Source organism: Ammospiza caudacuta, chromosome 22, assembly GCF_027887145.1.
Source record: "Ammospiza caudacuta isolate bAmmCau1 chromosome 22, bAmmCau1.pri, whole genome shotgun sequence".
NCBI classification, from domain to species: Eukaryota; Metazoa; Chordata; class Aves; order Passeriformes; family Passerellidae; genus Ammospiza; species Ammospiza caudacuta.
Window position 1 is genome coordinate 5,303,763 of NC_080614.1, and position 27,150 is coordinate 5,330,912.

At 45.5% G+C, this 27,150-nt stretch overlaps 2 protein-coding genes across 2 annotated transcripts; both read right to left on the reverse strand.

Moving 5' to 3' along the window:
* Nucleotides 1-246: 246 nt before the first annotated feature.
* SRM (spermidine synthase) lies at nucleotides 247-8,696 on the reverse strand. Its single transcript, XM_058818780.1, has 8 exons — nucleotides 8,480-8,696; nucleotides 8,223-8,343; nucleotides 7,918-8,010; nucleotides 6,372-6,525; nucleotides 5,659-5,742; nucleotides 5,224-5,369; nucleotides 2,629-2,751; nucleotides 247-1,403 (listed from the first exon to the last, which is right to left on the reverse strand). Exons 1-8 carry the CDS (start codon nucleotides 8,623-8,625, stop codon nucleotides 1,386-1,388), a joined length of 885 nt encoding a protein of 294 aa, XP_058674763.1. The 5' UTR covers nucleotides 8,626-8,696; the 3' UTR covers nucleotides 247-1,385.
* A 2,248-nt stretch (nucleotides 8,697-10,944) lies between these two features.
* On the reverse strand, nucleotides 10,945-26,824 carry EXOSC10 (exosome component 10). Its single transcript, XM_058818752.1, has 25 exons — nucleotides 26,696-26,824; nucleotides 25,041-25,177; nucleotides 23,751-23,874; nucleotides 23,131-23,235; nucleotides 22,511-22,676; nucleotides 21,681-21,792; nucleotides 21,333-21,408; nucleotides 21,086-21,196; nucleotides 20,487-20,630; nucleotides 19,933-20,123; nucleotides 19,032-19,188; nucleotides 18,311-18,459; nucleotides 17,985-18,035; nucleotides 17,126-17,237; nucleotides 16,390-16,440; nucleotides 15,791-15,869; nucleotides 15,506-15,627; nucleotides 15,101-15,196; nucleotides 14,408-14,482; nucleotides 13,889-13,976; nucleotides 13,690-13,763; nucleotides 12,960-13,140; nucleotides 12,431-12,492; nucleotides 11,704-11,777; nucleotides 10,945-11,125 (listed from the first exon to the last, which is right to left on the reverse strand). The coding sequence occupies exons 1-25, from the start codon at nucleotides 26,822-26,824 to the stop codon at nucleotides 11,095-11,097; spliced, it is 2,697 nt and encodes an 898-aa protein (XP_058674735.1). The 3' UTR covers nucleotides 10,945-11,094.
* Between the last annotated feature and the right edge of the window lie 326 nt (nucleotides 26,825-27,150).

Here is a 27,150-nt window from a genome sequence, read left to right on the forward strand (position 1 = left end):
CTGGTGGTAGAAGGAGACACTGGGAAAAAAGTGCTATGTCCCATCAGTAAGGGAAGAAAGCAGGACAGTACTGACCCCACAAATCCTCTTAGGGATGATAACTTATCATCCCTGAAGGTAAGTGAGAGAGGAAGCCAGACCAACTAGAGGGTGCACCTAGAAGCACAGCAAACCTTCAGGATCTCTGTTTTCCCCCCCCAAAAAAACACTGACCCACACTGATGTCACCTTAACCAGAGCCAAGTGTTTAATTGAGTGCAAGGGAGTGACAATGGCACAGTGGTTGTGCTGGGAGGGTGATTCCCACAGTGCAGGGGGACAGAATCTTCAGAACAGAAGTAAAGAAGTGAAGGCAGCTCCATCTTACAGTGTACAATGGAAAACAACTTGTGCATCTGGGGGCAGCATTGGAAATAATGATGCCTCCTAAGGACTTGCAAACAGGCCTGAGGCATCTCAGCATGACTGAGATGAGAGATTTGTCAGCACAACCAACTCCCCAACATCAGTACTGAACATCAGGCAATGCAGCTAAGGTTTGCTTTTATACATATATATATATATACACATATACATATGTATATATAAAACCTATCATCACCATATTGATAAACATTCTTTGGAACCTCTCTGAGGGCAGAGGTAAGAACAGCAGTCAGCCTGTTGGCACCTCAGCACTTCTGTTTCTAACCAATTAAGAAAATGAGCAACCTTAACAAAAAAAAAAAAAAAAAGCCACAAGACTGCTGCCAGCATGCCTGGCTGGTGTTTAATACTGCTACTCCATCAGGGTTGGAGGGAGATCTCTGGTGAATGGCAACAGTTTGCACTGTGGCTTCTCCAGCTGTGCTGCAGAGCAGGGCAGGAGTCACAGGAGGGCAGTGGGATGCTCAGACCTGTTACCAGTCCAAAAGTGTCAGCAGCAGGGAGCTCCCACGAGGAGAGAGTGAGCTAACTGTGCACAAAGCTCCCTCTCTCTTTCTCTCTCTGTGCTTAAGGCTGAGTCAGGGACCCTTTGGACTGTTCCCAGCCCACCAGACAGAAATATGTGTCAGTTATAAATACATCACATCAGCTGGAGGGATGTGGAGTGTGGTTGGGATGGGAGAATTTAGAATGGGTGCAGGGATGAAAGGAAAAAGATATCTTACATTTCCAGCACTGGAAAGAACAGTTTTGACCTCAGGCAATAAGTCACTGGACTTTCCAATAGTCTTATCTGGCTTATGCCCCATCATCCTTAACACATCAGAGGGAATGTTGGCTGGCCAAGGGTTAAACAATCCCACACAGTGGAGAGCAAATCTGCAGTCTGCTGAGAAGATCCCAGCCACATCACTGAAGATCTCAGAGTCCAACTTGGAGCAAGGAAGCAGCTCAGGGTCTCACACATCGCTCAGGGCCTGCAGAGAGCCAAAGACAGATGTCAGCATGGACCTGCCCCAGCTCTGCAGGCTGAGGGGAAACATGAATCACCACCTCTGAAATACAGTTATGGCATTTGCCTGCATCCCTACAACACTCTAATTCTAATTACTAAAATTCTAAGGAATTTTTTTCTGGAAGCTGCAGTTGCAGCCTAGTGGGCATATAATGGAATAATGTGGAAATACAGGCTATCCTTCAAGAAACAAGACTGATCTATACTGGAGCATCCCTTCTTTATCCTCTAGTTTGTGCAAAACAATCAAGCACATTTTATCTAAGAGTTTTGGAGCTTTCCAATGTGAAACACCAGCTCTGCCTCTAAAGCCAATCAGAAGAGCACAGAATAGTTTGGGTCGGAAACATCATCTTAAACCTTAAACATTATCTTAAACATTAAACATCATCTTAAACATCATCTTAAACCTTAAAAATTATCTTGAACATTATCTTAAACCTTAAACATTATCTTAAACCTTAAATATTATCTTAAACATTATCTTAAACCTTAAACATTATCTTAAACATCATCTTAAACCTTAAACATTATCTTAAACATCATCTAAAAGCCATCTTAAAACACCAGACAGTTTTCTTGTCTAGCATGATGCTGCAGAAATCTGTCCTGTGCTCCCTGGCTTGTCCAGCTCTATCTTAGATATTATTTTCTTTGACACTTGTTCCTTTCATGCAGCAGAATAATGATCCCAGTTGCATAGTGGTGACTTTGGTACTTTTATTTTCCTCTCAAGAGAGTTCTGGGGAGGCATGGGTTTCCTTTCAGTGTGTCTGGGACTTTACAAGTGAGCAAGCCTTGTGCAGTTAACAGACCTGGCACAGGCTGTTGGAAAGAGATTGTGGCCCCAGACTGAAAGGTTCTGGTAACCTTGCATGGGCTATTCCCAGATCCCTTTCAAAGGGGGATGTGAATAAGTGCCTGTCTCTGAATTGCTGGTAAAAATCATCTTGGACCTGGCTTTGGTAGGTGAAGCAGGAGTGATCTGTCATCAAGGCACGGCACAACAGCCCAAAGAACAGCTCCTAAATGAACTCCAGTCTTCCCAGCCTGACTCATACTCTGCCCTGTCATACAAAACGCTGTCCTGCTCTGACTTGCCCACAGAAATCTTTGGGACTGCAAGAAATCCTACTCCCACTCCTGTCTCACCCTGGAGGGAGGTGTTGTGGCAGAGGCTGGCTTACCTTCCGTGCAAACTCTGGCAGGATGAATGCTGCCCTGTGAATGTCAGAGTTGTAGTACTTGAGACTCCTCTCCTCCACCTGCTGCTGTGAGAGCTGCTGCACTGGCTCCCGGAAATTTGTGTTCTGCAAAAGCAAAGTCAGTACCTTTGACTATTTGGATAATGTAATATGTGTTGTAAAATAATTAGTGCTAAAGGAAATTAAAACCACAGCACTTTGTGTACAAAGCCAGTGTTGGGCAACGAGCAGTAATAGGCTACGTGATAAGGATGGAGATTAAAACACCAGGAAGACACTGTCTCCAGGGATGGATATTTCAAGGGGTTTTCTTGTCTGACAAGACCCCAGCAGGAGGCATTTGATAGGCATTGTCAGAAGTTTATGACAGGAAGTTTTTGCCTGACAGGATTCCAGGAATTATCCACCAGTTCTGAGAAATGTGGCAGCAAGAAAGAAAAGCTACAATAATGTGCTAAAATATACTAAAGAAGGGCCCCTTGCAGAGCCCAAAATACTGTATAAAACAAACCCCTTAGAAATGACATTTGGAGACCCATGGGGACTGTGGTGTGATAGAGGCCAAATCCTGGGTTCCCCAACTCTGATCACCTGCCTCAGAGTCAAATCCCTTGTGGCTTTTTCCAAATTTATATTTTGATTATTTAATAATATACTTAATTATTAAATTGGAATATTCATTTATAACAAAAAAGAAGCCAAAGGCTGTGTGACAGGCATCCTGATGCACGGCAGAGAACTGAGATGACTCAGAGGCAAACAAATAACTTTTTGTTTCGGTATGAGGCCAAAGGTTCTGCGCAGCCCCAGCACCAAGGGCTGGGGTTTGTGTTCTCTAACTCCTGTGACCAGCACTTGTGCACAGATGTCAGTGCATGAGGTCACACTGCATGAGCCATGGGACAGATGTGTGATGAGCATCCAAGGAACAAGGCTTTGCTCTTCAAAGGAGAATCCATGTTGGGCACGGTGCATGCTGCCAGCATCCCGGGTTAACCACGTGCAGCAGCAGCAATGCTGGCACCCCAAACCCATCTTAAACCTCAAACATTCTCTTAAACATCATCTTAAACCTTAAACATCATCTTAAACATCATCTTAAACCTTAAACATTATCTTAAACATCATCTAAAAACCATCTTAAAACACTGGACAGTTTCCTTGTCTAGCATGCTGCTGCAGAAATCTGTCCTGTGCTCCCTGGCTTGTCCAACTCTATCTTAGATATTATTTTTTTTGACACTTGTTCCTTTCATGCAGAATTATGATTCCAGGTGCACAGTGGTGACTTTGGTGCTTTTATTTTCCCTTCAAGAGAGTTCTGGGGAGGCATGGGCTTCCCTTCAGCCACGTTGAAGCAGACTAGGAAAAGAGTAAACTTCAGTGGTGTGACAGAGTTACCAGCCCACATCCCAACACCAACTCTCACTTGGAGGCCTCTGTGAGGGTCAGTGTTCTCTGGGGGGGAAAACAGAGATCCTGAAGGTTTGCTGTGCTTCCAGGTGCACTCTCCAGTTGGTCTGGCTTCCTCTCTGACTTATTCTTAGGGATGATAAGTTATCATCAAACCAGTTACAGGCTGATTTTCAGAAGGTGCCTGCTTTGTAACAGTCACCACCAAATAAGCCAAAACCTTAAAAAAAAATTGGTAGTGACTTCCTCCCTTCCAAGTTTGTTGTACTAGATGGAAAATTATGACCATTTTTAAAGCAACTGGTCAATTCTGCACATCGTTCAGCACTGAGCAGGCTGCACTGGAGCTCTGGGTGGCAGAGCCAGGTGAATCTTGAGGCCCCACAGCTGGGAGAATTCAGTGCCATAGCTGAAGTTCTGCAAGGGACAGATTCAGGCAGGCTGGTAGGGAATGGAAAAGGGCACTTGAGGTGTGTGGAACTCATGGGGTTCAAGAATCAAGAATTCAAGGATCTTGAGGCCCCACAGCTGGGAGAATTGAATGCCATAGCTTGAGTTCTGCAAGGGACAGCCTCAGGCAGGTTTGTAGGGAATGGAAAAGGGCCCCTGAGGTGCCTGGAACTCACGGGGTTGAAGAATCAAGAATTCAAGGATCTTGAAGCCCCACAGCTGGGAGAATTGAATGCAATGGCTGAAGTTCTGCAAGGGGCAGCTTCAGGCAGGCTGGTAGGGAATGGAAAAAGGCTCTTGAGGTGTGTGGAACTCACGGGGTTCAAGAATTGAGAGTTGAGAATTCTAGAATCTTGAAGCCCTACAGCTTGGAGATTTCAGTGGCATAGCTGAAGTTCTGCAAGGGACAGATTCAGGCAGGCTGGTAGGGAATGGAAAAGGAACTCACGGGGTTCAAGAATCAAGAACTGAGAATTCTAGAATCTTGAGGCCCCACAGCTGGGAGAATTGAATGCCATAGCTCAAGTTCTGCAAGGGACAGCCTCAGGCAGGTTTGTAGAGAATGGAAAAGGGCCCCTGAGGTGCCTGGAAGTCACGGGGTTCAAGAATCAAGAATTCAAGAATCTTGAAGCCCCACAGCTGGGAGAATTCAATGCCATAGCTTGAGCTCTGTAAGGCACAGGCAGGCTGGTAGGGCCTGGAAAAGGCACTCACAGGGTTCTTGCTGCAGAGCATGAAGCCGATCTGGCCGCTGGGGTACGTGGGGATGGTGCAGTAGGCGTACTCCACCACCGGGAACAGGGACTTGCAGAACTGCCGCATCTCCTTGATGAGATCCAGGTGCAGCCACTGGCACTCACCTGCAGGGAGAAAGGCAGGCAGTGTGTGAGAGCTGCCCCTCTGCTCTGCACAGAACTGTGCCAGGTGAGCAGTGGTTCCAAGTTCCAACCTGTCCAGCTCATGTAGTTTCACAGACCTTGATGCCAGTTTTGCTAAGCCCAGACAAATAATGAATTGGTCTGGGCTTTCCCTGGGAGGTGACATGTTTCACTCCCTGCATCTCATCTCCCCAAGAAGAGTCCCTTCTGTGCCTCACACTTGGTATGTGAAGCTCTGGCATCAGCCTCTGCCCAGGGGCAGCATCCTCACCTTGGCAGCAGAGAATCCCATCTTCCCTCAGGGCTGTCTTCATCAGCTGGTAATAAGATTCTTTGAACAAACTTTCTGCAGGACCTGGGAGAAAGGTGAATAAAGAAAAGCTTAGAGCCTAGGTGGACCCCTAGGAGGGCAAAACAGTCAGGATTTTAGCTTTGCTAAATAGCAAGCCTAGGTCCCCTATTAAACAAAGTCTTAGCAGCTGCCTCTTGCTTTTTTAAAGCAGAACTCCTGCTCCAAACTGCCTTTTAGAGATACCTCTCTCTGTGCTGACTAGGCCAAGATTGAAGGTGACTGAGACTTGTTGATGTGTTCCTAAAATGAGGTGCTATATCTACATTTGGTGCTTCTGTTCCTCAGTTTCCCCCTTCAGAAATACAGCAGCCTCACCCCAGCTATCTTCAGGGCAGGGGCTGCACCAAGTGTGTGAGCCACTGCTTTATCAGCAGGCACATGTGCAAAGCTGCCCTTCCACTCAGGGAACAACTCTGCCTGAAGAAATAGCTGCTGGAGCTGAATTTTGAGGAGAGAAAAGTAACAGCTGGCTTGAAGGCCTGCTGATACAATTTTATGGTTTCCAAGTCGGCAACAATCTTTTCACTTGAAAGGATCCTCAGCAGACTGGCAGAACGTCCAAGAGGTAGGCAGAATAAAAAAATGAAAGAGGTATGTGGAAAACAGTGCCCTTTTATGGCTGCAATTCTTACCCATGGGGTCAGACGAGTCTGTGATAATCACATCAAAGGCTTCTTGATTCTGTTTCATGAACTCAAAACCATCTCCCACGTGCAATGTCAGCTTAGCACTGGAATAGCCCACTGCCATCCCTGGGAGGTATTTTTTAGATACCTGGATCACATCCTGCAACACACAGAGAGCACAAGTGGGTCAGAGGCTCACAAGAAGCTGCTTCTCAGAGTGCTGTGCAGCTGTGACTGGAAGAACAGCACGATGAGTAATTTCCTTCAGTACCTTCAGCTCAAGCCTGATTTGCCAGTGAAAGCCACAAAAGCTGCCAGCACCTTCAGCCAGCTCCTCTCAGCCTTTTCCTACAGCCTCAGGGTTCAGTGACACTGTTGTCCTGTCTATGCCAAGCTCAACAAAAACCTGGAGCTTCAAAAGCTCCCTGAGGAACTGAGCAAATGTGATTGCAGGTCAGACTGCTCTGTGCTCCTTTTTCCTACAGAACATCACTTGCATAGGTGATCTCAGATAAATCAATTTATTTTTCTTCCTAAGTAAAACCATGCTAGCAAGTTTCTGAATGCAAGATGAGAAATATCCCCATCTCTGAACTACAGACATTATTAAGATAAAATTTTTTCTCTAAAATCATTAGGCAGCCACTGCAGTTGTACTAAACACTGGCAGCTTCTCACAGATGGCAAAACCAAAAAAATATGCTGGTGTCAGGCAGTGCTTGTTAAAACCAGGCATGTTTGCCTACTTAGCTGGCAGACAGAGCACACAATCTCATATAGCAGAATTTCCTGTTCTTAAAAGAGCTTTACTCTGAGCAAAACTTTCTGAGAAAAGGCTGAGTAAAGTAAAATAGAACTGGCTGAGAGGAGGACTGGGAAAAGAGCAAACTTCAGGGGTGTGACAGAGTTACCAGCCCACATCCTAACACCGTCACTTGTAGAGCTCTGTGAGCACACAGGTTATCAGGCACAGGCTGATTCTCAGCAGGCACACACATCCTGACAGTCACCATCACTAAGCCAAAGCCCCAACATGCTCTAATTGGTAGTGACCTTCTCCCTTCCAAGTTTGTTGTACTAGACACAAAATTATGATCATTTATAAAGCAACTGGCCAATCTATCACAGAAGCAAATCCCTGCTGCTTATTTCCTGATTTTGGTTGCAAGAGAATGCTCAACCAAGCAGCCATCCTCCTCTGCCGGGAGCACTCTGTTCGGCAGTGAAGGAGAGGGAACAGCAGCATCTCCACAGAGCCAGGGCACTCCTCCAGATCCCGTGCTTGGCCCACGACTGCCTGGAAGGGCCTCAATCGTGTGCGTGTGAAAGAAATCACACAGAAGAGGCAGCCAGCTGCCACGTAGATGACTCGTAAGGCAAAGAGAGGTGGCGCTGTCATTGTCACGCCAGCAGAACCAGCAGCAAACGCGCCTGGTGCTGACGAGAGACAGCAGGTGAAGGCGCAGCTCCCGAGGGTGATGTGAAGTCGGGCTGGCTTTGCCATGCCGGGCAGCCCGCCCAGGAGCCCCGAGCAGCCGGGAGCCCAACGCACCTCATCGATCTCGCACTGCACCACGGACTCCACGGTCGGGTGTTTGACCACCTCCCGCAGCACTCCCCCGTCGCCGCCGCCGATGATCAGCACCTGGCAGGGAAGAGGGCACAGCGTGGGCTGTCAGCGGGCTCGGCCCGCGGCAACTTCGGCTCTAGGGCCCAAGGAGAGCGACGTGCAGGCGCTGCGGGCCCGGCTGCCCGGACACGAACCGCGGGGCCCGGAGCCTGCTCCGGCCCAGGACAGGCCCCGGCAGCCCTGCGGGGGCTGGGGGAGCCCTGAGGGGCGGGCCGGGGAGCGCTCACCTTGCGGGGGTCGGGGTGGCTGCACAGGGGCAGGTTGGCGATCATTTCCTGGTAGGAGAACTCGTCCCGCTCCGTGCACTGGATCACCCCATCCAGGACCAGGACGTTGCCGTAGGTGGTGCTGGGCAGAGCGGGGAAGCGGGGTTGGAGCCGGCCGGGGCCGCGCTCCCCCGCCCCCTCTCCGCGCCGCCAGGCCCCACCGCGTGGCGCTGACCGGCGCCGCCATCCCCCCACCGCCCCGGGCGGCCCTCCCGCACCTGCGGAAGACGAGGATCTCCTGGTAGCGGGAGCGCTGGTGGTGCAGGAGCTCCTCCACCTGCAGCGACATGGCCTGGCCGGGCCACAGCCGGCACGTCTCGCGGAACCAGCCCTCGCGGATCAGCGCCGCCGCGCCGCGCTCCATCCCGCCCCGCCGCGGAGCGGAGCGGCCGCCGCCGGGCCGGGCCACCTGCGCTCGGCTGCCGCCGCCGCCGCCCGACCGCACCGGCGCGGGAGCCGCGCGCAGGGCCCCGCGCCGCCCCCGCCTGCGCGCGCCGACATTGGCGGGGCCGCCGTGACGGCCGGGCCGCGTCAGGGCCGGGCGGGCGGAGCGGGGCCGCCCCCGCCGCCACGGGGAAAGGGCGCGCCCGAGCGCAGCCGCGCCGCCTCAGCCCCTGCTCCGAGCCCTCGGCACCGCATCGCTCCGCCCCTGCTCCGAGCACACCGAGCCCTCAGCGCCGCGCCGCCACAGCCCCTGCTCCGAGCGCACCGAGCCCTCAGCGCCGCGCCGCCACAGCCCCTGCTCCGAGCGCACCGAGCCCTCGGCACCGCGCCGCCACAGCCCCTGCTCCGAGCGCACCGAGCCCTCGGCACCGCGCCGCCACAGCCCCTGCTCCGAGCGCACCGAGCCCTCGGCGCCGCGCCGCCACAGCCCCTGCTCCGAGCGCACCGAGCCCTCGGCGCCGCGCCGCCACAGCCCCTGCTCCGAGCGCACCGAGCCCTCGGCACAGCTCCGCCACAGCCCCTGCTCCGAGCGCACCGAGCCCTCGGCACCGCGCCGCCACAGCCCCTGCTCCGAGCACACCGAGCCCTCAGCGCCGCGCCGCCCCGCCTGCGGAACCGCCAGCGAGCAATTTTCGGGAAAACGAAGTCTAATTGGGGTGTTTTAAGTAATGAGGATGCATTGTGTTGGATTGCATGAGGACGGATGGTGAGAGCATCTCTCAGGATGAAGGATGAGGCAGTTGGGCATCGAGAAGTGACGAGTGAGGGGGCACTCATGAATGTGTAAATATCTAAAAGGAAAATGCCAAGGAGAGGGAACTAATGCTCTGCTTAGTGGTGCTGGGACACAAGGCAACAGGCAGAAACTGATGCACATGAAGTCCCAGCTGAACATTAGGAAGAACGTTCCTACGTGGGTGACCAAGGACAGGAATGGATTGCCCATAGAAGACTGTTCCACTGCACATATTCCATCTGGGCACAATCCTGTGCCATGTGCTCCAAGATGACCCTGCTTGGGCAGGGAGCTTGGACCAGATGATTTGCTGTGGTGCCTACCAACTTCACCCATCAATGATTCTGTGGATATTGCAAAAGCAGATTCAGTTCTAGTGCTGGTGGGTCCAGGTGAGGGGCTTACAGAATGTGGTGTGTTCTGTGAGGTGCAGAGAAATGCACCAAGGTTCTACTGAGAGTAGTTCTCCAACCAGGTTACACAAAGACCTCCAACAGCTGCTGCACAAGAGTAAAACAACCTCACAGTAGGGGATTCCAGTGCTACAACTGCACAGGCACAACCAAGTGAATAAAGCATGCATGTAGTTGCCAGTCACTTCCATTAAAGACATTTTAAAAACGTTTTGCAATTCATAAAGGGAAAACAGAAAAAGAGTAAAATTAGGACCGTCCTTGAAATGTCTCTTTCCTTGGAATTTAAAGTAGAGGATTTAAACCTCAGATATTAATATTCCCTGGACCGATGGGGCTTTTGCAATTTCTTCAAGTTAAAGAAATAATAAGAACTGATAAAGCTGACAAGGAAGGAATTGGCAGCCCCTGCAAATCCACTTGGAGACAATTGCTATTTGACTGCCCCTTTACAAAAACATTCTCCAATATTCAGCCATGCAAGCAGATTTTATAAGAATGAGACTGTTCTACCATTACAATGCTTGGTCAGCACTGTTCACACTAAGATACCTAAGGAGAAAAACCCCTCCTCTGTTCCTTCCACTTCTTATTTCCCAGAAACAGAGAAAAAGATTGAAAACAAGTTAAATCTCAAGTCTCCTCATAGTCTTTGTTTTACAAAGTCCTGTTAAAATGTCAGAGGTCTTCATCAGAATAAACTGTCACTGACCCATCCAATATTGATGATACTGTTTCTGATACTCCTTCTAGAAAGAGTAGTACAAATACAATCTTTCCATTAAAATACACCAACACTGTGAGGTAAACACTCTCTTTTTCTGTATTAGCTTCTTTTTTTCTGTATTACCTTGTATTGTAAGAGATGAGCTGCGCAGTTCAATTTGTAAGCAAGGTCTATCATGAAAGACACTCTGGCCTCATTTCCTTCTCTGAACTGCTGGGTTTGAGCTCCAAGAAGTGACAAGTTTGTGTTAGAGGACACAGGATAAACTTTCAAAATTATAAACAAAGCAACACTGTGAGTATAATTAGAAAAAAAAAAAAACAACAATGTGAATATAACAAAAGTGACATCAATACAGATGTTTTTCCTTTTGGAAAAAAAAAGGATTTTAATGGTTTTAAAAACTTTCCTGTACAAAAAGTGATCAATGACTGGCATTTGCTTCCTCATGGTGGTAACACTTCTAATTACTGTTTCATTCAGCAGCAACTCCCACAGGTCCTGTAACAAAGATTATCTCTTTGGCCAGTGGTGTGTCGAACCCCTGCAAAAGAGTTTAAAAACCACTTTAATTATTGCAGTAAATTTACTCAAGATTGAAAACCAACCATATTACAATGATTCTATCAAGAGAGGGCCCTGAGGCACAGAGCACCCTTCTCCCTCCAGTGCTGCCCTTACGTGGTGTGGCTCTCTTATGACAAAGTAACACACAATAATCAAACCCTGCAAGCTAAACACTAAGTATCTATCCACAATAAGAATGTTCATATTTGGCAGAACTCTTATTCCTCCCCAGCTAGGCAGATGTTCTCCACTTCCACCTATCTGATCAAAGCAAGCAACTCCCACACCCTGTAACACCAACTTTTACCTCAGCATTTCAAACCTTCCACCCAGTCATTGCATTAATCTAAATTTGTGCATTAATTGTCTTGCATTAATCCTAAATTGTTGGGTTTTTTTTCCTTTTTTTGTCCTTTAAACTGATGTCAGGGTGTGATGCAATCTGTTCCACTGAACATATGCTAAAGTTCCCACAGCAGTAGAGGACGATAGCTGAGGTTCTGGGGCAGGGGTGTGCAAACACTCCATCTGGATGAGGACAGGATAAAACCCCACCTTTCAGCTTTCCCCACCAGGTAGGACATGCTCCGGTTTCCAGACTGCTGAAGCTTGTTAGTTCCAGCAAATTTCTGCACACAGAAACAAACAAATAAATAAAACATCACCACAGTGAAGTTCCTCCCAAGTATATTCCATGTGCTGCCAGATCTTTTCAATTTCACAGAACTCTGCTCACTGACTTCCCTGTGCTGGTCACAGACTTCCCTAAATAGGCATAAAAAGGCAGCACAAAAAATTGTGTCTGTTCATCAGCAAGCCATGGTTTGATTGTTTATGGGTTTTTTCTTCTTTTCAATCTCAATTAGCAATAACTTAAGTAAAAACTCTCTGAGACTGTTTCTAACAGCAGTACTTGGAGGGGTACATAAGCAGCATGCAAAACTGACATGCCCTGGAACCACTGGAATGCCTGTGATTTTTGAGGATTTAATGTGGAACTGGAATTTGTGGTGGTTTGCTGTGGTCCAAATGTCATGCCTGTGATGTATAGAGGCATAGGTGTGAGCAATGTATGGATAGGTGGGAAACAACAAGAGAATCTGAGGGACTTCAAGGAAGCTCCTCCTGAATGGGAAGAAATAATGAATAATGAACTTGGGATTGGAAGCTGCATTTCAGCAGCTGTTAGGGAACATTCTGCAGATGCACAAAATATCATCTGCCCTCCCAGAGAGCCCCTGGCTGGGTACATACAGTTCCCCCTTTCATGACAGGTTCATACCTTGCCTGTGTGAGCTTGCTTGGCAGGATCAAACTGTGGTGACTGTTTTGATTTGCTGCCTCCTAAGAGAGAGAGGGGAGAAGCTGTTATTAAAATTTTCTATAAAGAACAATGCATTCCCCACAGTGTTCCTCTGATGATATGGAGGTTTCACTACAGCCTCCCACACAGCAAAATGCAGAACAATCTTTTAAGGGCAGGAGATGTTTTTGAATAGTTCCTTTTTCACAAAGGAGTCAAATCTCCTTTGCCTCTCAGCCCCTGGCTCCAATTAAACAGATAAGAGAAAAGAAACAAAATCCAAATCCACAACCCACTTGGCCAATTATTTCAGGATATTGTTTCCAAATACAAGAGGAATACTAAAGTGCACATTCCTCAAGTCAATTTTTGGAACTATTTCCCCACTATAAGGTAAGTACATTGTGACAGTCTGTACTGCACTGGCACCCACACTCACACAGCCCTCTCAAGTCTCAGCTGGTAACATTTTCCAGTGTGCAGCACTCTAGAAGGGATCAGATCTTACCTGCAAACACCTTGAAGCTGGAATTGCTGTAATCAAAGGGGGTGAACTGCCTTAGTGCTTCCAGCTCCTCTGGCTGCTGGGTTTTTTTCTGCCGTTTCTTTTCCTGCGTTGGCAGCTCTGCTCCTGTTTCTGCTCCTATTTCACTTGTGTCTCTCTCCTTCTTCCTATTAGCTTGTTCCTGCTATGGAAGCAACCCACAAAATAGAAAAAAGGGTAAGTTGAAGAAAGGAGAGTGAAACATCTCATTGGGCAAATTAACTGCCCCAAGGAGCCAGGCTTCAGTGACTGCTCTTGCCTTTGGCAATAATAGCTTGGGGAGAATCTCTGTGCTCTTCCTGGGGCCTAAACTGCTATTTTATTGTTTTTGTATCTCACAGTAGAGACTTCTATAAAAAGCTAAATTGTCATTTCACGGGATATGGGAAGCTGAGATCTGCTGTGGCCCCACTGGCATATTTGGGGGAACCTATGCAGAACAACTGAAGAGCCTTAAAGGAAGTGAGGAGCAGTGGAAAACATCCCCTGTGCACACATGGAGGGATGGGATCATGTGCACAGCACAATTAGCAGGAGCCTGTTGTTACACCCAGGGCAGCACCACACAAAGGCTACTATCAATTATATTGATATTTATAAATATTCAGGTATTTCAGTTACAGGGCTCAGAGTTTCATTCTGAATTATAAGAGTCAAGATGAGCAATGGCTGGAGGAGGAATTCTACGACATACCATGGCTTGCTGGCGAACAGATACAACATTCTGTGCTGGCTTTTTATTCAACTTTTGTGTCTGGACAGGGGCAGCTATGGAGACAAAGAAGCATTACTGTAAAAAGCAGGAGTAAGTTAGCCAGGGGCTTAGAAAAAGCAAGCAAAGCAGTTTTGTATCAAGTCTCAAAACACACCAAGGAAGGGAAGAGTGGCTGTACCTGGCTGCTGGGCTGCTTTCTTATTGGTTTCATTCTTGGGCTTCTTCTGTCCTGGTGCCTGACTCACCAACTTCCATCGATTGCTGATCTGCAATGAAAAAATATTACCTGGAAACACTTTCTTTAAGGTTTCATGGCAAGGAATTGTTTATAAACTTGCTAACACTGGTGCTCATTTTGAGTACAAACGATCAAATTCAACTGTAAAAGAGATTAAGATGTGCTGTACCATGTGAAGTAAAACCAAATGCTTTAAAAGTTCAAAGCTACAAACAAGCCTCAAAAACAAATGCACATATTTTCAGTAGAGTTTTCAGCTTTGACAGACAGGGACTATACAGCACAATGTCTCCAATCCCTGGTTCTTTAAGGATACAAATGTCACAGAAATATGTTAAGTTTCTCAAGAAGTATCCAAGGACAAAAAAAAATCTATATTGCTGAGGGTCCCAATGGAAAATAAACTACTTATTTGTTTCTTTTGTACTACTTGGCAGGAAATTTTAGCACCAGTCTTACTTCATAAATCTTTGATGATGGGTCAAACTTTGCAGATTGTGAGACATAGGCAGAATTCTCCTCTGGAGGTAGATACTGTAGAGAGGAAAAAAAATTGCTTTACACAGCATGTGACATTTAGCTCATTGCTAAAATGCTACTTGTTGTAAATCAGTGAGTTCATTTGAAGAAATATTCTACAGATAGAACACCTTGTGGAAAAAAAGAAGTCACCACAGCTACCAAGAGAAATACTAAAGAAAAAAATAACTAAAAACCCCTCCCCACAAAACCACAACACCCCCAACAGACCAACCAGCAACTGCACACCAGTAAAAATTTTGGTATTATTTTCTGGTAATCTACCACTCCAAATGTGTAATAGCATTCTATTGTTCTTCTGATTCATTACAAGAGTAGAATCAGCTTACTAATCTTAGCTATAAAGGACAGATGAAAAACCTGAAAAACCTAAAACTAGATTTAAAACCACAGTGAATGGTCTGTTTACTATGTAGAAAGACTTGTATCCAAGAGGTATTTTAATGTGTTTTGAAAACAATCCCACACATGTGTCTCTGCAGGGACAATCCCTGGATTCCTGTCAGAGAGCAGCAGCTGATGCTCTATCAAGCCCTTCTGATATGGCTGAAAACCAAGCTCAGGGCACCCTCTGCATTGGGTAATCTGAATCCCACTATCAGGAGCTTTTACCATTTTAAATGGATTTTCAAAGGACTCCATTATTAGCTGAGCTTTCCGCTGTGCAGTGGTCAAAGTCTTCTTATTCCCTTCGTTTTCATCACATTCCTTAAAAGAAAAGAACAAAAGGAAGAAATATTAACCCAAATATTCTTTTTGTTTGGCTACTGCCACTTCATGCCATGTTGCTTCTCACTCTGAAATTCTACTGAGAGCAGTGACCCTCCAGAGACATGGAGGAACCTTGCTGGCTTCCTAACCCATTTGTTTTGGTTAGGCCTGATGCCTGTCAAAAGTCAGCACCATTGCCATGCATTTCCATCTTATTTCTTTCAACACTTCCACACAGTTTTATCAGGTTATTAAATCTGTTTTTTAGTATTTCAATACTGACACTGTCACAAACATACTGCTTACACTGAATATGCTGACAGTGGTAGTAGCAACAAGACATGTTGATTCTGGCTGATTATCTTGAATATCCTTTGTCCTCTCACTGTCTGAAAAGAGACAAACATCTTCCAAAACCAGTGCAGGGTCTGCATGAAAAGGAGACAAAAATTTTATTAGAGTCTTGTGTATTTTACTGCTATTTTGTGTCATGAGGTTTCCCTGAAAGTTTTTTCAGGATTGCTTATTTTCCCCATGTCAAAGCTCCATCATTGCATTATTAGCACAGCTTTTAGGTTAACTCTAAATTACCTAAGGCAGAGTTATTCTGAAAATCTTCCATAGGAATCCGTGAGCTGTCATGTGGTCCAAAGAGGGCATTCTCCAGCTTCTGCAGAGAGATTCAAATTATAAACACCATTGATACACTATGAATCTATTATTTTCACATACTGCAGAGACACTTTAATGAAAATTCAAAAAAAAAGGGATGAAATTCAGAGATGGAATATTCTTAGTGTAGCTCATCTGGCATCAAAAGGCTACCTGTGCAAACACCCATGAGTTAATGAGATGCTGCACTTCATGTACATGACAAGAGAGGAGTCAGCCTTAGAAACTCATCTGAAACCTCTCTTACAGCTCAGTCAAAATATTCAACATACATGAAACTGTCCAGCAGCCAGAGTGTTTGCTGATGAAACCTTAAGGGCTGCTTTATGGTGGTTTGTAAAATAACAGTTAACAACTGGTAATATTATGAATCTGGTACAGATAAGAACCACTTAGCTAAACCAGAGAAACTTGTAAAATGGATGAGAGAAGCAATTTACTAGCAGGTAGAATTTGGATACATTTTTTTCCAAGTTTAAGGCTTAAGACACAAAGTAAAAATACAATGCAAACAATACCTCAGGGTTGGGCAGAGGTGCTCTCTTCCTGACTGCTGAAGTCATCTCAGACTAGAATGGGAGAGAAAGGTCAGTCACTTAAAAGCCCTGTTTCTTCTAGACTGGCCACCTTATCAATGTTTTCATCACATTTATTACAAGCTAGCAGGATAATAAAATTACTTTCTTCTAGTCCTGCAGTATTTGCACTTGGCTATACATTCAAACACCTCACACAGAGAGGGCACATTCTTGCTCACATGTTTTTTTTGATATGGATGAAAGCTGTATTAATATCAACATGCTCCTGATATATTTTAACTAATTAATTTCTTACACCTAGGCTGGTTCTTTTGCCTAGCATCTGCTGATATATTTTAACTGATTAACTTCTAACACCTAGGTTGGTTCTTTTGCCTCACCATAGCTGTAAAATATTTATGAGTCCATTTACATGGCCAGCAAATTCCACAAGGTGCAGTTCTTCCTCACACAGGCAAATGTGATGTACAGTATATGACAAACTGTTCTGTTCAAGGAGTGTCTGTTCATTAACTGCTCCAGGAAACTACACTGTGTGTAAGCCATTACATAGCAGACAGGCAAGAAGTTACAACACATCTTTCTGTTCTACTACAAAATTCAGTGTTCAAAAAGCAACTTTCAGCATACACATCATCACAGGTCACCATTCAGCTCCAGGCCTGGCTTAGGGATGCCAGTGATTAGTTTCCTGTGTGGTACAAGCTACTCCTACCTTGAGAAGAGGCATCTCTCGAGCCTGCTGAATGAGCAGATGCAATTCATTAACCTGCTGCCGAACAAGGGGTGGGACAGGGTTACAGCAAGCAATGATACCCTGGCATTCTCTGCAGAGAGAGGAGGAAAATTCAGTGTGCTGTATTCATGGCTGGTATGTTGGCATTTGCATTTAAAGGATATAACCACTACCCTGACTGTGACAGAGCAAGACAAGTCAGATTAATCTCTGTAATGAAATTCTGCAGGTTTGTGCAGATGAGGAGAAGCCATCAAGTCAGCTCTCATCATCATTTCATTCAGTATTCACCTACGAAAGCTGAGCCAGGCAGCAGACCTGCCTTTAAAGATGTATTTTGTTTTTATTCTCAAGTATGGTTGTTAGGTGATGAGTGCCAAATGTTTGAGGAAAATATTGTATAAATTGGGTGTTTTAAGGGATCTGTCCCTTGCCATCCCCATTCTTTAGGAACTGCAATAAAAATCCAAATTGGGGGCACTCACCCCTCTCTTGCTCTGTAAAAGTGAAGGAATCTCAGAGGGAATGTGTAACACAGAGCAATGCAAAGGAATGTGGTTTATTAGTGCAATACAATCCAAGTGATGTATCCCAGACATCTGAAGCCTTCTGAAGGAGTACTGCTATTTATTTCTCTTCCACACTGAACAGCTATAGAGAAAAGCAGTACTGACAGCTGGAAGGAAGGGATCAACTGCAGAAGTAATTACACACTTGGAAGTGACTTGCTGGATATTAAGATCAAGTAAAACTCCTTCAGTGCGAACAAAAGTTACTTGGGAGTGACTTGCTGGATATTAAGATCAAGTAAGACTCCTTCAGTGTGAACAAAACTTACTTGGGCAGCTCCTCTGCAATCTTCAACAGCATATGGTTTGGTAGCACATACCTACAACACAAAGAGGTGGTATGAATGTAACAGAATGTTAAAAACAATTAAAAACACCTTCAAAGTCCACAACTCTGCCCCCATTACAAGGTCTGACATGATGAAATAATTTAAAAAGAAAAGAAACATAACAGAACTTCTGTGTAACAAGCAGCCTGATGTAGTACAGTAATTTCTAGGGGTAACAAAGTTGTCTCATCTCAGGGGTGGAAGGGGCATAATCCAAGATATTTACTAAAGCATTAAGTCAGTGTTCATAACAAAAGATTTCCTACCCTGTGCTCTCATCCTCTTGCCGTGCTATCTTGTCTCTCCATGCAAACAGCAGCCTGAATGCTGCCAGCTGTTGGGTGTCAAGGTGCTTTTTCTGCCTCCTGTAGAGATCAAGGTAGGATTCATCTGTAAAGAGGGGCTTGATGTATTTCTGGATAAGAAAAAAAGAAGCACTTGTGAGCTTTCTGTTTTGCCTCTCTCAGACATAGAGTCTCACACGGACATCAGGGGACTCAATTCACTCAGGTACAATGTGTCTTTACTAAATTCACTCAGGTACAATGTGTCTTTCAGCTTTTTATCCTAAACTATTGGTAGGAGCCTATTCCTGAAAAACACACATCTCATCCATTGTCAGGGGAAATCCACCCTCATCAAAATCAGGAGCAGCTTTACTATCATCAAGCTTTACTACATCACACAAAGTGTTTTCCACAGGCACCATATAGTTGTCTATGAATGCAGCTCCATGAGGCTTTGAACTTCTAGGAACATCCAGCAGAACCAGAAGTGTAACAAATCTCTTAGAAAAGACACACCTGAATGCATTGTGAGGCCAAGGAATACTAACATTCAAAAAAGAGCAGGAAGGCATCTGAGTCCAAGGACCATAACTGGTGAAAGTGACTGCACATGACTGAGAGTACATGCAGATGTTTTCAGACACACAAAAAGAAAAAGACATAGAATAGGTGCAGGTAATCAAAGCAGGTGAAGCTTTACCTTTAGGCAGATGTCCCTGCTGCGCTGCCACACAACCTGCAGCTGTGTGGGCTGTTCCTTCCCTCTCTCCCACAGCAGCTCCCTGACTTTATCATAGATGTAGAGCAGGTAGTGAGTGTCCTCACGGGCATACCGGATCATTTCTTCTGGCAAAGGGCTACAAAAAGAGCCAGAATTACACCAACATATTTCAGCTGTCCTGCCAAACTGTTACTTTTCTCTTAAAACTGTTACTTTTCTCTTAAAGAAACTGTTAGTTTTCTCTTAAAAGGCATATTAGGGTAAAATGCATATGAAACATGCCAAGAGCTAACATGGAAAATCTGTTTTGGTACTGCAGGATTGGTTAGGGACCAGCAGTAAAATGCTGTGCACTGTCCAGTTCACATCCTTGTTTGTGTGCTGGAGAGCAGGATTGATGTGTAGCTAAATCATGTGGCACAAGTGCTTGCTATGGTATTTGTCATAGCCCTCTTCTCTCTGCAGAGCCTACAAAAGTACACTTGAGATCTCTGAGGTGGGCAGGGTGCACCTGCATAGTCAAGATCACTGCTCCAACACCATCTGCTCTGCCTGGCACAGGTTATTAAATGTTTTTGTGGGGGCACTAGAGGAGCAAATACTGTCTCTGTAACACTGTAGTGATTAAGAACTGTTCCTAAGAAGTGGGCTTCCAGATTTTCATTACTTCATCTTTGAAGATCTTTCCAAAAAGACCTAATTTAATTTTAAAAAAGTGGGAAAATGTAATACTCAAAAACTTTGGGCACAGCCAGGTAAATGCTGTGCTCATTCAATTTGAGACTAACCCATAATTTTTCGTGCAAGAAGAAGCTCTAGCAATGCAAACAAGGAGAAGTGCTACCTTGCAGCTCCAGCCCATCTGAGGGTCAGTTTTTACCGTATTCTCCAGTCAGCCAGCTGGTATTTCTTGTCAGCATCTACATTGCAATACAGCTTCAGCAAGTGATCCAAAGAATGTCTGCCAAGATTGAGGAGACGAGCAGCTTGGTGAGTATCAAACACATTCACCAAGTACAGACCAAAGTCTCTTTGCAGCCATTCCACATCTGAATCAGCACCATGAAGGACCTTGAAAAGCATAAAAATTTGGGGATGATACGAAGAACATTTCTACTCCAGGCTGGTAGTGCTGTGCTTTCATACTCATGTGTCTAGATTTCTTTTCTCTGTTTTTTACTGTTAAGTATAGAACTACTAAATAAATGCATCTGGCAAGCAATTCACATCAAGAAATGAAGCTCCTGAACAAATTATAGTGAAAGCAGAATCAAGTGATCAAGACCGAGCACACAGTGTAGTTTTAATTATAAGAAAGTTTAAATCGAGTGATCAAAACTGAGCACACAGTGTGATTTTAACTGTAAGAAAGCTTAAACTAAAACAATAATAATAATATTTTTTTTAAAAAATCTGGTGAATCTTGCAGCTGACCTTCACAATTGCAGGGTCTGTGAAGGTCTCATTGAGGATGTTCATGTCACTGCGCAGTTCCAGTGTATCAATGATGAAATCTTCTGTTCGGGTGGAAATCTGCATCAGACACGTCAAGCCAAGGAAGGTTCTGTAGGAGTGGTGCTGGTAACAGGGAAGAGAGATGGAAGCTGGGATTCATTACAGAAACAATACTATAAAATAAATAAATACTATAAAATAAAATGGCATTCTAAATGAGGGAAGAAAGAGCAACAAGACCTCTTTTAGAAAAAAAGACACTGGATGAACAAACTTTCTCTTTGCAGTGACTAAGATGACATTAAAAAAACAAGGATTAATTGAAAGAAGATCAAATTCACTAAGAAGTGCACAGGCAGCCCTGCCATTGGAAAACTTCTAATACTGACACAGTTTAATTCAACCTTATAGATAATATCAGACAGATATTATGTCAGGAACTGTCTTTTCATATCAGGGAGTACAAAACCCAGGAGAAAACCACCCCCCACCCCACCCCACCATGAGAAGAATATAATGGTCTCCTAGCTCCTAAAAGTACATGTGTAACTTCTAAATATAAAATGCAACTGGATTACCTCTAAGTCCAAGGCAAATTCTTTACAAGTCATAAGCTTTTCATTTAGTTCTACCAGCTCATCCAGTGTGGTGATAAAATGACAGGGTGTTTCCTCAATGGGCCTGTACATCTGGCAGAGCAAATGAATTAGGCATGGTACATTCATTGTCAACTCCCAATCCCAACCTCCACCCTCAAACATGAAATTTATCATTATGGCTTTAAATGTACTAAATCTGTAGCTCAAAATTAAAGTGGGCACCAACCTGGAGTTCAGGTTTCTTGAGAACTTCGTCTGGTGGAGAAAAATGCTCCAGTTCATACTGGTAAGGGTGAGCAAACCTGTGGAAATTAGGAAGAGACACACAGAGACTAAATTCCAGTCCTCTTTATGAGGACAGAGCACAGAGGCTTTGAGAGCTATGGCTGTTTCCCTATTCTGTCTCTTTTAAAGCAGATTAATGTAACTGCAGAGGTCTAAAGCAAATCACATACAATGTAGCGTGGCCACAAACACATGCAGAACTGTTATACATGATGAGCATCAGCACAATCTGAGCACACAGGTTCACCCAGGGGACTCCAAGCACCTTGCTGGCAGGTTAGTTTCTTACATGTCTTGCTCAGTTTTCTGCGTCCTCTGCTGATGTATGAAGTCTGCCAAAGCAGCTGGCACATCCAAGTCCTCAGGGCGCTCCTTTCTCTGCCGTCCACTTTTTGTGAGGGCTGAATAACCAATATGGAATAACTGGACTAGGTCCCCCACACAACATGTTCTCAGCCTACTACTATCTCCCCCTCCACCCACCACAAGAGTTTACACAGTATCAAAAATCTTAATTTAGTGCTGCTGCTTTTGCTGTCATTTTGTACCTGAAATAACAACTCAGTTACTTGGCTGTTTTTAGGAAGACACGAGGTGGTTTTGGCTTAAAAGCTTGGATGGAAATTGAAAAATCTTCAGAAAAATTTTTCAATCATTCCTGGTTACTGAAACTACAACTGCAGCAGTGCAGAATACAGATGAACTGGCAGCAGCAGAATGTATTCCTGACAGCTTTGAAAAGCACCAGAACCAAAGGTAGATGTCCTCATATACATACTGCAGCTCATCCATCTGAAAGAATATCTGTAGAGCCAACTAGTCTAATCAAGACTTCTCATGCAAAAGTGACTCTCATGCATGTTCAAGGTGGTAAAAAGCAGCAGCAGATTATCTGTTTGGAACAGATTATTTGCTGTATACCAGCAAGAAGATGCTGTTTGCTGATCTACCCTGTCATGACAGATATGGAAACAACAGTGTCACCAAGATCACTACACCCAAACGTTCAACATCTCTTGCTACTTGTTTTTATAGTCTGTGATTTCTCCTCTAGACTGTGAGGGCAGGTTTGTGTCAAATACTTGCAACAAATTACCCCCCCAAAAATAAACCCCTTACCTTCAGGCAAAGGCTTCAAAGCATTTGGTTTGATATAAATTTTAGGTACAAAGGGAGTGTTGGAATTGTCAATCTTTTCACGAAACTTCAGCTGCGGTCGAGAAATATTCTTGGCATGAAGCAGTCGGAATGTTTCAGACTGAGATCTTTTGTGGTATTCTCCTGCCTATTTAAAAAAAAAATAAATAAACAGAGGTAAAACCAACATGATTTACCAGATATTGTTTTCCTCAGAGGAGGAAAACAATTCAGAGGAGTTATATCCCACATTTCAAACTGAGTAACTTTTTTTTAGTAAGGAAAAAAAGTTGGGACTCAAGATCCTGAATTCATAGGCACAGGAAAGGCTGTTGAGCATGTGAAACTGGAATGGCAATTGAAAGAATAAAGATTTCAGAACCAAGTTTGAATGAATAGGAAAAAGAGAAAAAGAGAGAGGTACTTAGAATGTGTGAAAAAACATGAGGGAACATTTAACTACTCAACTCCACTGGAGAACTGGTAGAACAGCTGGTAGAACAGCTGGTAGAACAGCTGGGAGAACAGCTGGGAGAACAGCTGGGAGAACAGCTGGGAGAACAGCTGAGCTAACACAGCCAAACTGAGCATGGGGGCCTCACCTTACGGTTCCAGCTGGAAACAATCATCTGTGGGGGCTGTAACCCAGCTGGCAGGACTGGCTGCTGGTTTCTATTCACTCCTGATGCTTCATCCAATAAAATACTCTAAAATCCAGAAAAACAATGTGAAGCACCTGTTAAATCACCACACTTAGACACTCTAGTCAGACTGAGTAAAGAAAATCATGTAGGTAGGTATCTCCATAGCCATCTCCCCCAAATTCTGTGCAACACAAGACAGACAAACATGGGAGGAGTATGTTGAAGATCAGGGGGAAGAGTTTCCTCAGAGAAGCACTCTCAAATATACAGACATGTTCTCAGGCTGTGAGGATTTTATGTCAAACTGCATTTAGTTTCCTCACACACCCCATATTACCTTCCCTCCCCTTGGCTCTCCTACCTTAGCTGCTGTGATCTCTGGCCTGGCATTTGGAAGGGTTTTTAAAATAAAAAGGGAATACACTTGGGGTTTTTAAAATAAAAAGGGAATACATAAAATTGAGGAAATAGTGACTAATTGTGGAAGCTGTGCCACTGAAGTTCTTGCAACAAAAAAAAAGAAAACTTGTGGCAACAGAACACTTTTTAAGAACCACATCCAGAAATAATTTGCTTACCACTCTTTCAAGAATGACATCATTGGAGTCAACCAGCATATCAAATTTATCTTCCAGCCCTGTCACTTTGCTGGAATCTTGCAAGAGGCTCCGGCAGCCGTGGTACTGCATCACCTGGCTCATGCTTGCAAGAGAACAGAAAAGCTGTCAGCAATCTGAATGCAGGCTATCTAAACATTAAAACATCCAGTTCTCTTACAGTTTCTTATACTTTAAAGAAGTCAAATTACAGTTTCTACACTTTACAGTTCTACACTTTATAGTTTCTACTCTTACAGTTTCTACGCTTTAAAGAAGTCAAATTATAGATATCATCACATGAAAAGAAATCAAATTATAGATATCATCACATGAGCAGTAAAAGAAAAAGCAACTATACAGTATTAAAGTGTTAGAATTAGGTTCTCACAAACACGACTTTTAAAATGGACAGACTAATGTGTTCAGTATCAGGTGCTCCTCTCTGCACAGCTCCTCATGGCAATGTAATGAAATGCCCTCTTTAAGCTTGCCACTTCAGCTGCCAAGTGCTAGAGAAGCAGCTAAAACTGGATGTATGAAATAAACCAGCTCTTTAACATGTTTGAAGGTGCCAAAGAAGGGGCTGCCCTCTGGTTTGGACTGCCAGCTGTCAGCAGCAGCCCCGAGGTGCAGCAGTGTCGGTTTCTCGGCTGTTTAGGTGGCCTGGAAAGGCCCAGGGTGGCCTTGGACAGCCCGCGCTTCAAAGGACAAGAAGAGACTTCTGATCTTTTCTCGGTCTCGGTGTTTATTAATTGTTTATCTAAAAGATTTTCTCTCAGCCCGACAGAGGTCTGCACAGCAAGCCAGCCATGAGCACACTGCGAGCCCCCGGGGCGGTCACTTATCTTTATACCCGAAGTTACGTGTACAATATTTATCATTTTTCCCCAATACCTTTTACCCTTATTAACCGGTGCACTTCTAGTAATAACCAATCCCAAAGTGCCACCATCACCACAGAAGATGGAGGCCAAGAAGAAGAAGAAGAAGGACAGGACACGCCCCAATTCCTCCATCTTACTTCTTTAGACCCCCCTGTACAGAAATCCTAAACCCTGTGTCTTACACTCTAATTAACTTATCCCTTCACCATTTACCCCAGTGAATTCCTCCTATCCTCATACAGGTGTCGTCTCCTGTGTAGGATCAAAGTCCAGCCACCAGACACTTCTGGCAACATTCCAGGACTCCCGAGCCCCCCAAGGGTGGTCTCGGCCACTCTGCACCTCAGTCCTGAGGTGCTGAGATCCCACACAGCAGGGCCCTTACCAGCGGAGCAGGCGGTCGCTCTGGGTGCTGCAGTAGGCGCGGAACCCAGGGAAGCTGCAGTAGAAATCGTACTCATCTCCAGGCTGGGGGAGCCCGTTGGATGCCTTTGTTGCAGCCACCACTGTGCCGAGAGCATACTGTGAAAGAGCAACGTTATCGGCTTTTTGTCAGTGTTTTGTTTGTGTTTACTCAGGATACTCTTTGGTAGAAATGCACTTTGCCTGGTTGGTTGGAACTGCGTGGTTCTAATGTGTGGTTTTGCACTAGGAGTAACTTCACATAGTTATTTAGTGTGAAAAATGTGTATTTTATGACTGGCTTTTTGCAAATATTCAAATGAATATTATATGTGTTGTGGTAGAAAGTGATGCTGTATTAATTCTTTGAAGTACTATGTTAAATATAGTTTTAGGTTATAACAAAATGTTAAAGTAGAAATTATGCTATGTAAGATACTTTTTTTAAAGGAAGGACTCGCAGCAAGATAGCAGCCACAGGACACCTGAATCTTTCAGAGAAAAAGAATGTATTGCTCCATTATCAGAAGAAATTAACTTCTTCCCACCTCAAAGGTGCTGTTAGGATTCAGAGGAAGAAGTTGATGATGACCAGACAGAATCCTCTGTTTGAATGGAATTTATGCATCATGTATGAGGTGTATGAATATGCAACAGGCTGTTGCTTTTAAGGGTTAATCCTCTGTTAACGTGGGTCCTTTTTCGGGCTTGTGCTGCCCAGAAAAAGGTACCCGGCCATCCCTAACTCTTTGTCTTTATTGCCTCATATTGTCCTAATTCAAATTGTCCAAATTATTATTACTCTAATTGTATTACTATTTTTATAGCCATTTTATTACTATTAAACTTTAAAAAAAATTAAAAAAAAAGGATTGCCGTTTTTCACATTTAGATCGCTTTAAATAATGAAAGTCCAAAAACTTCATTATAGAACTACTAAATGATTATAAAACTACTACTGATCATCCTCCAGTGTTCAGGCACTGAACAGGCTCCCCAGGGAATGGTCATGGCCCCAAGGCTGCCAGAGCTCCAAGAGCTTTAGGAAAATCCTCTCAGGCACAAGGTCGGATTGTGGAGGTGTCTGTGCAGAGCCAGGAGCTGGACTCCTGGAAGATCCTTGTGGGAGCCTTCCAACTAAGAGTATTCTACAGTTCTAAAGCAGCAGGAACGCAGATAATTACTTTATTACTCTAACAAAACACCCCAAATCCCTGCAACGCTTCCTATTTGTGATCTGGCAGCCATTCCCTCTCCGGCATCAGCATCGTGCACAGGTAAAACACACGGGGGCTAACGCTGCCATTTATAAGGCATGGGACAATTCGCATGGCGACAAGCCCTCACGAGGGTCCCCATTCACCGGCATTTCCAGGAACACCCGGTGGCTGACAAGGCCAGGGCCCGACCCAGGCCGGTAACAGGTCCCGATACACCCCTCTGGCCCCCGCAGCCGCCGGCCTGGCCCACACCCTCCTCCTGCCATTGGGGACACCCTACAGGTGCCTCCCGCTCCGGCTGGGATCCCCACGCGGCCCCCGCGGGACAGGACTACAGCTCCCGGCATGGCCCGAGCGCACACGGCACGCCGGGAGCGGCAGTGCCCCGCCCGCCCCCCCTGCCCCTCTCCCACCGCACCTTGACGAAGGCGTCGGGGCTGTCGAAGCCGGGCATGGCCGACATGGTGCTGCTTCCCTCCGTGCCCGCGGGCATCCTGGAGCTGCCCGCCTGCCCCGCCGGGCTCCCCTCACGGCCGGCTGCCGCCATGTTGACGCGCGGCGCTGTCGCGAGAATCGGGCGCAGTCGCGAGAGCGCAGCGCTGGCGGCCGGAAGGGGGAGCGAAGAGCGGGGAGCGCACGCGCCCCCAGCGGCAGGACGGGGCAGGACAGCCCCGGGCGGGGCGGGAGGAAGGCGCTGAGGGGAGCCCTGAAGGCCGCCCGGCCCGGCCGGGCTGCGGTGCGGCACATTCGGCCTTTTCCCAAATAAACACCCAGCACCAGAAGGGAAGGGACCCAGAGGGATCATCAACTCTTGGACATCCCGACAATCCCACCTGAGAACGTTGTCCAAATGCTCCTGGAGTTCTGGCAGCC

Excerpts from the sequence above, each read along its gene's own strand:
- SRM (XM_058818780.1), bottom strand. The coding sequence starts at position 8,625 with ATGGAGCGCGGCGCGGCGGCGCTGATCCGCGAGGGCTGGTTCCGCGAG. Across the intron at positions 5,370-5,658 it reads TGGGATTCTCTGCTGCCAAG|GTGAGTGCCAGTGGCTGCAC; the intron begins GTGAGGATGCTG and ends TTCTCCCTGCAG. Across the intron at positions 2,752-5,223 it reads TGCTCTGCAGCAAGAACCCT|AACACAAATTTCCGGGAGCC; the intron begins GTGAGTGCCTTT and ends TTGCTTTTGCAG.
- EXOSC10 (XM_058818752.1), bottom strand. The coding sequence starts at position 26,824 with ATGGCGGCAGCCGGCCGTGAGGGGAGCCCGGCGGGGCAGGCGGGCAGC. Across the intron at positions 21,197-21,332 it reads TCAAGAAACCTGAACTCCAG|ATGTACAGGCCCATTGAGGA; the intron begins GTTGGTGCCCAC and ends TTGCTCTGCCAG. Across the intron at positions 15,870-16,389 it reads CACCTCTGCCCAACCCTGAG|AAGCTGGAGAATGCCCTCTT; the intron begins GTATTGTTTGCA and ends ATCTCTCTGCAG.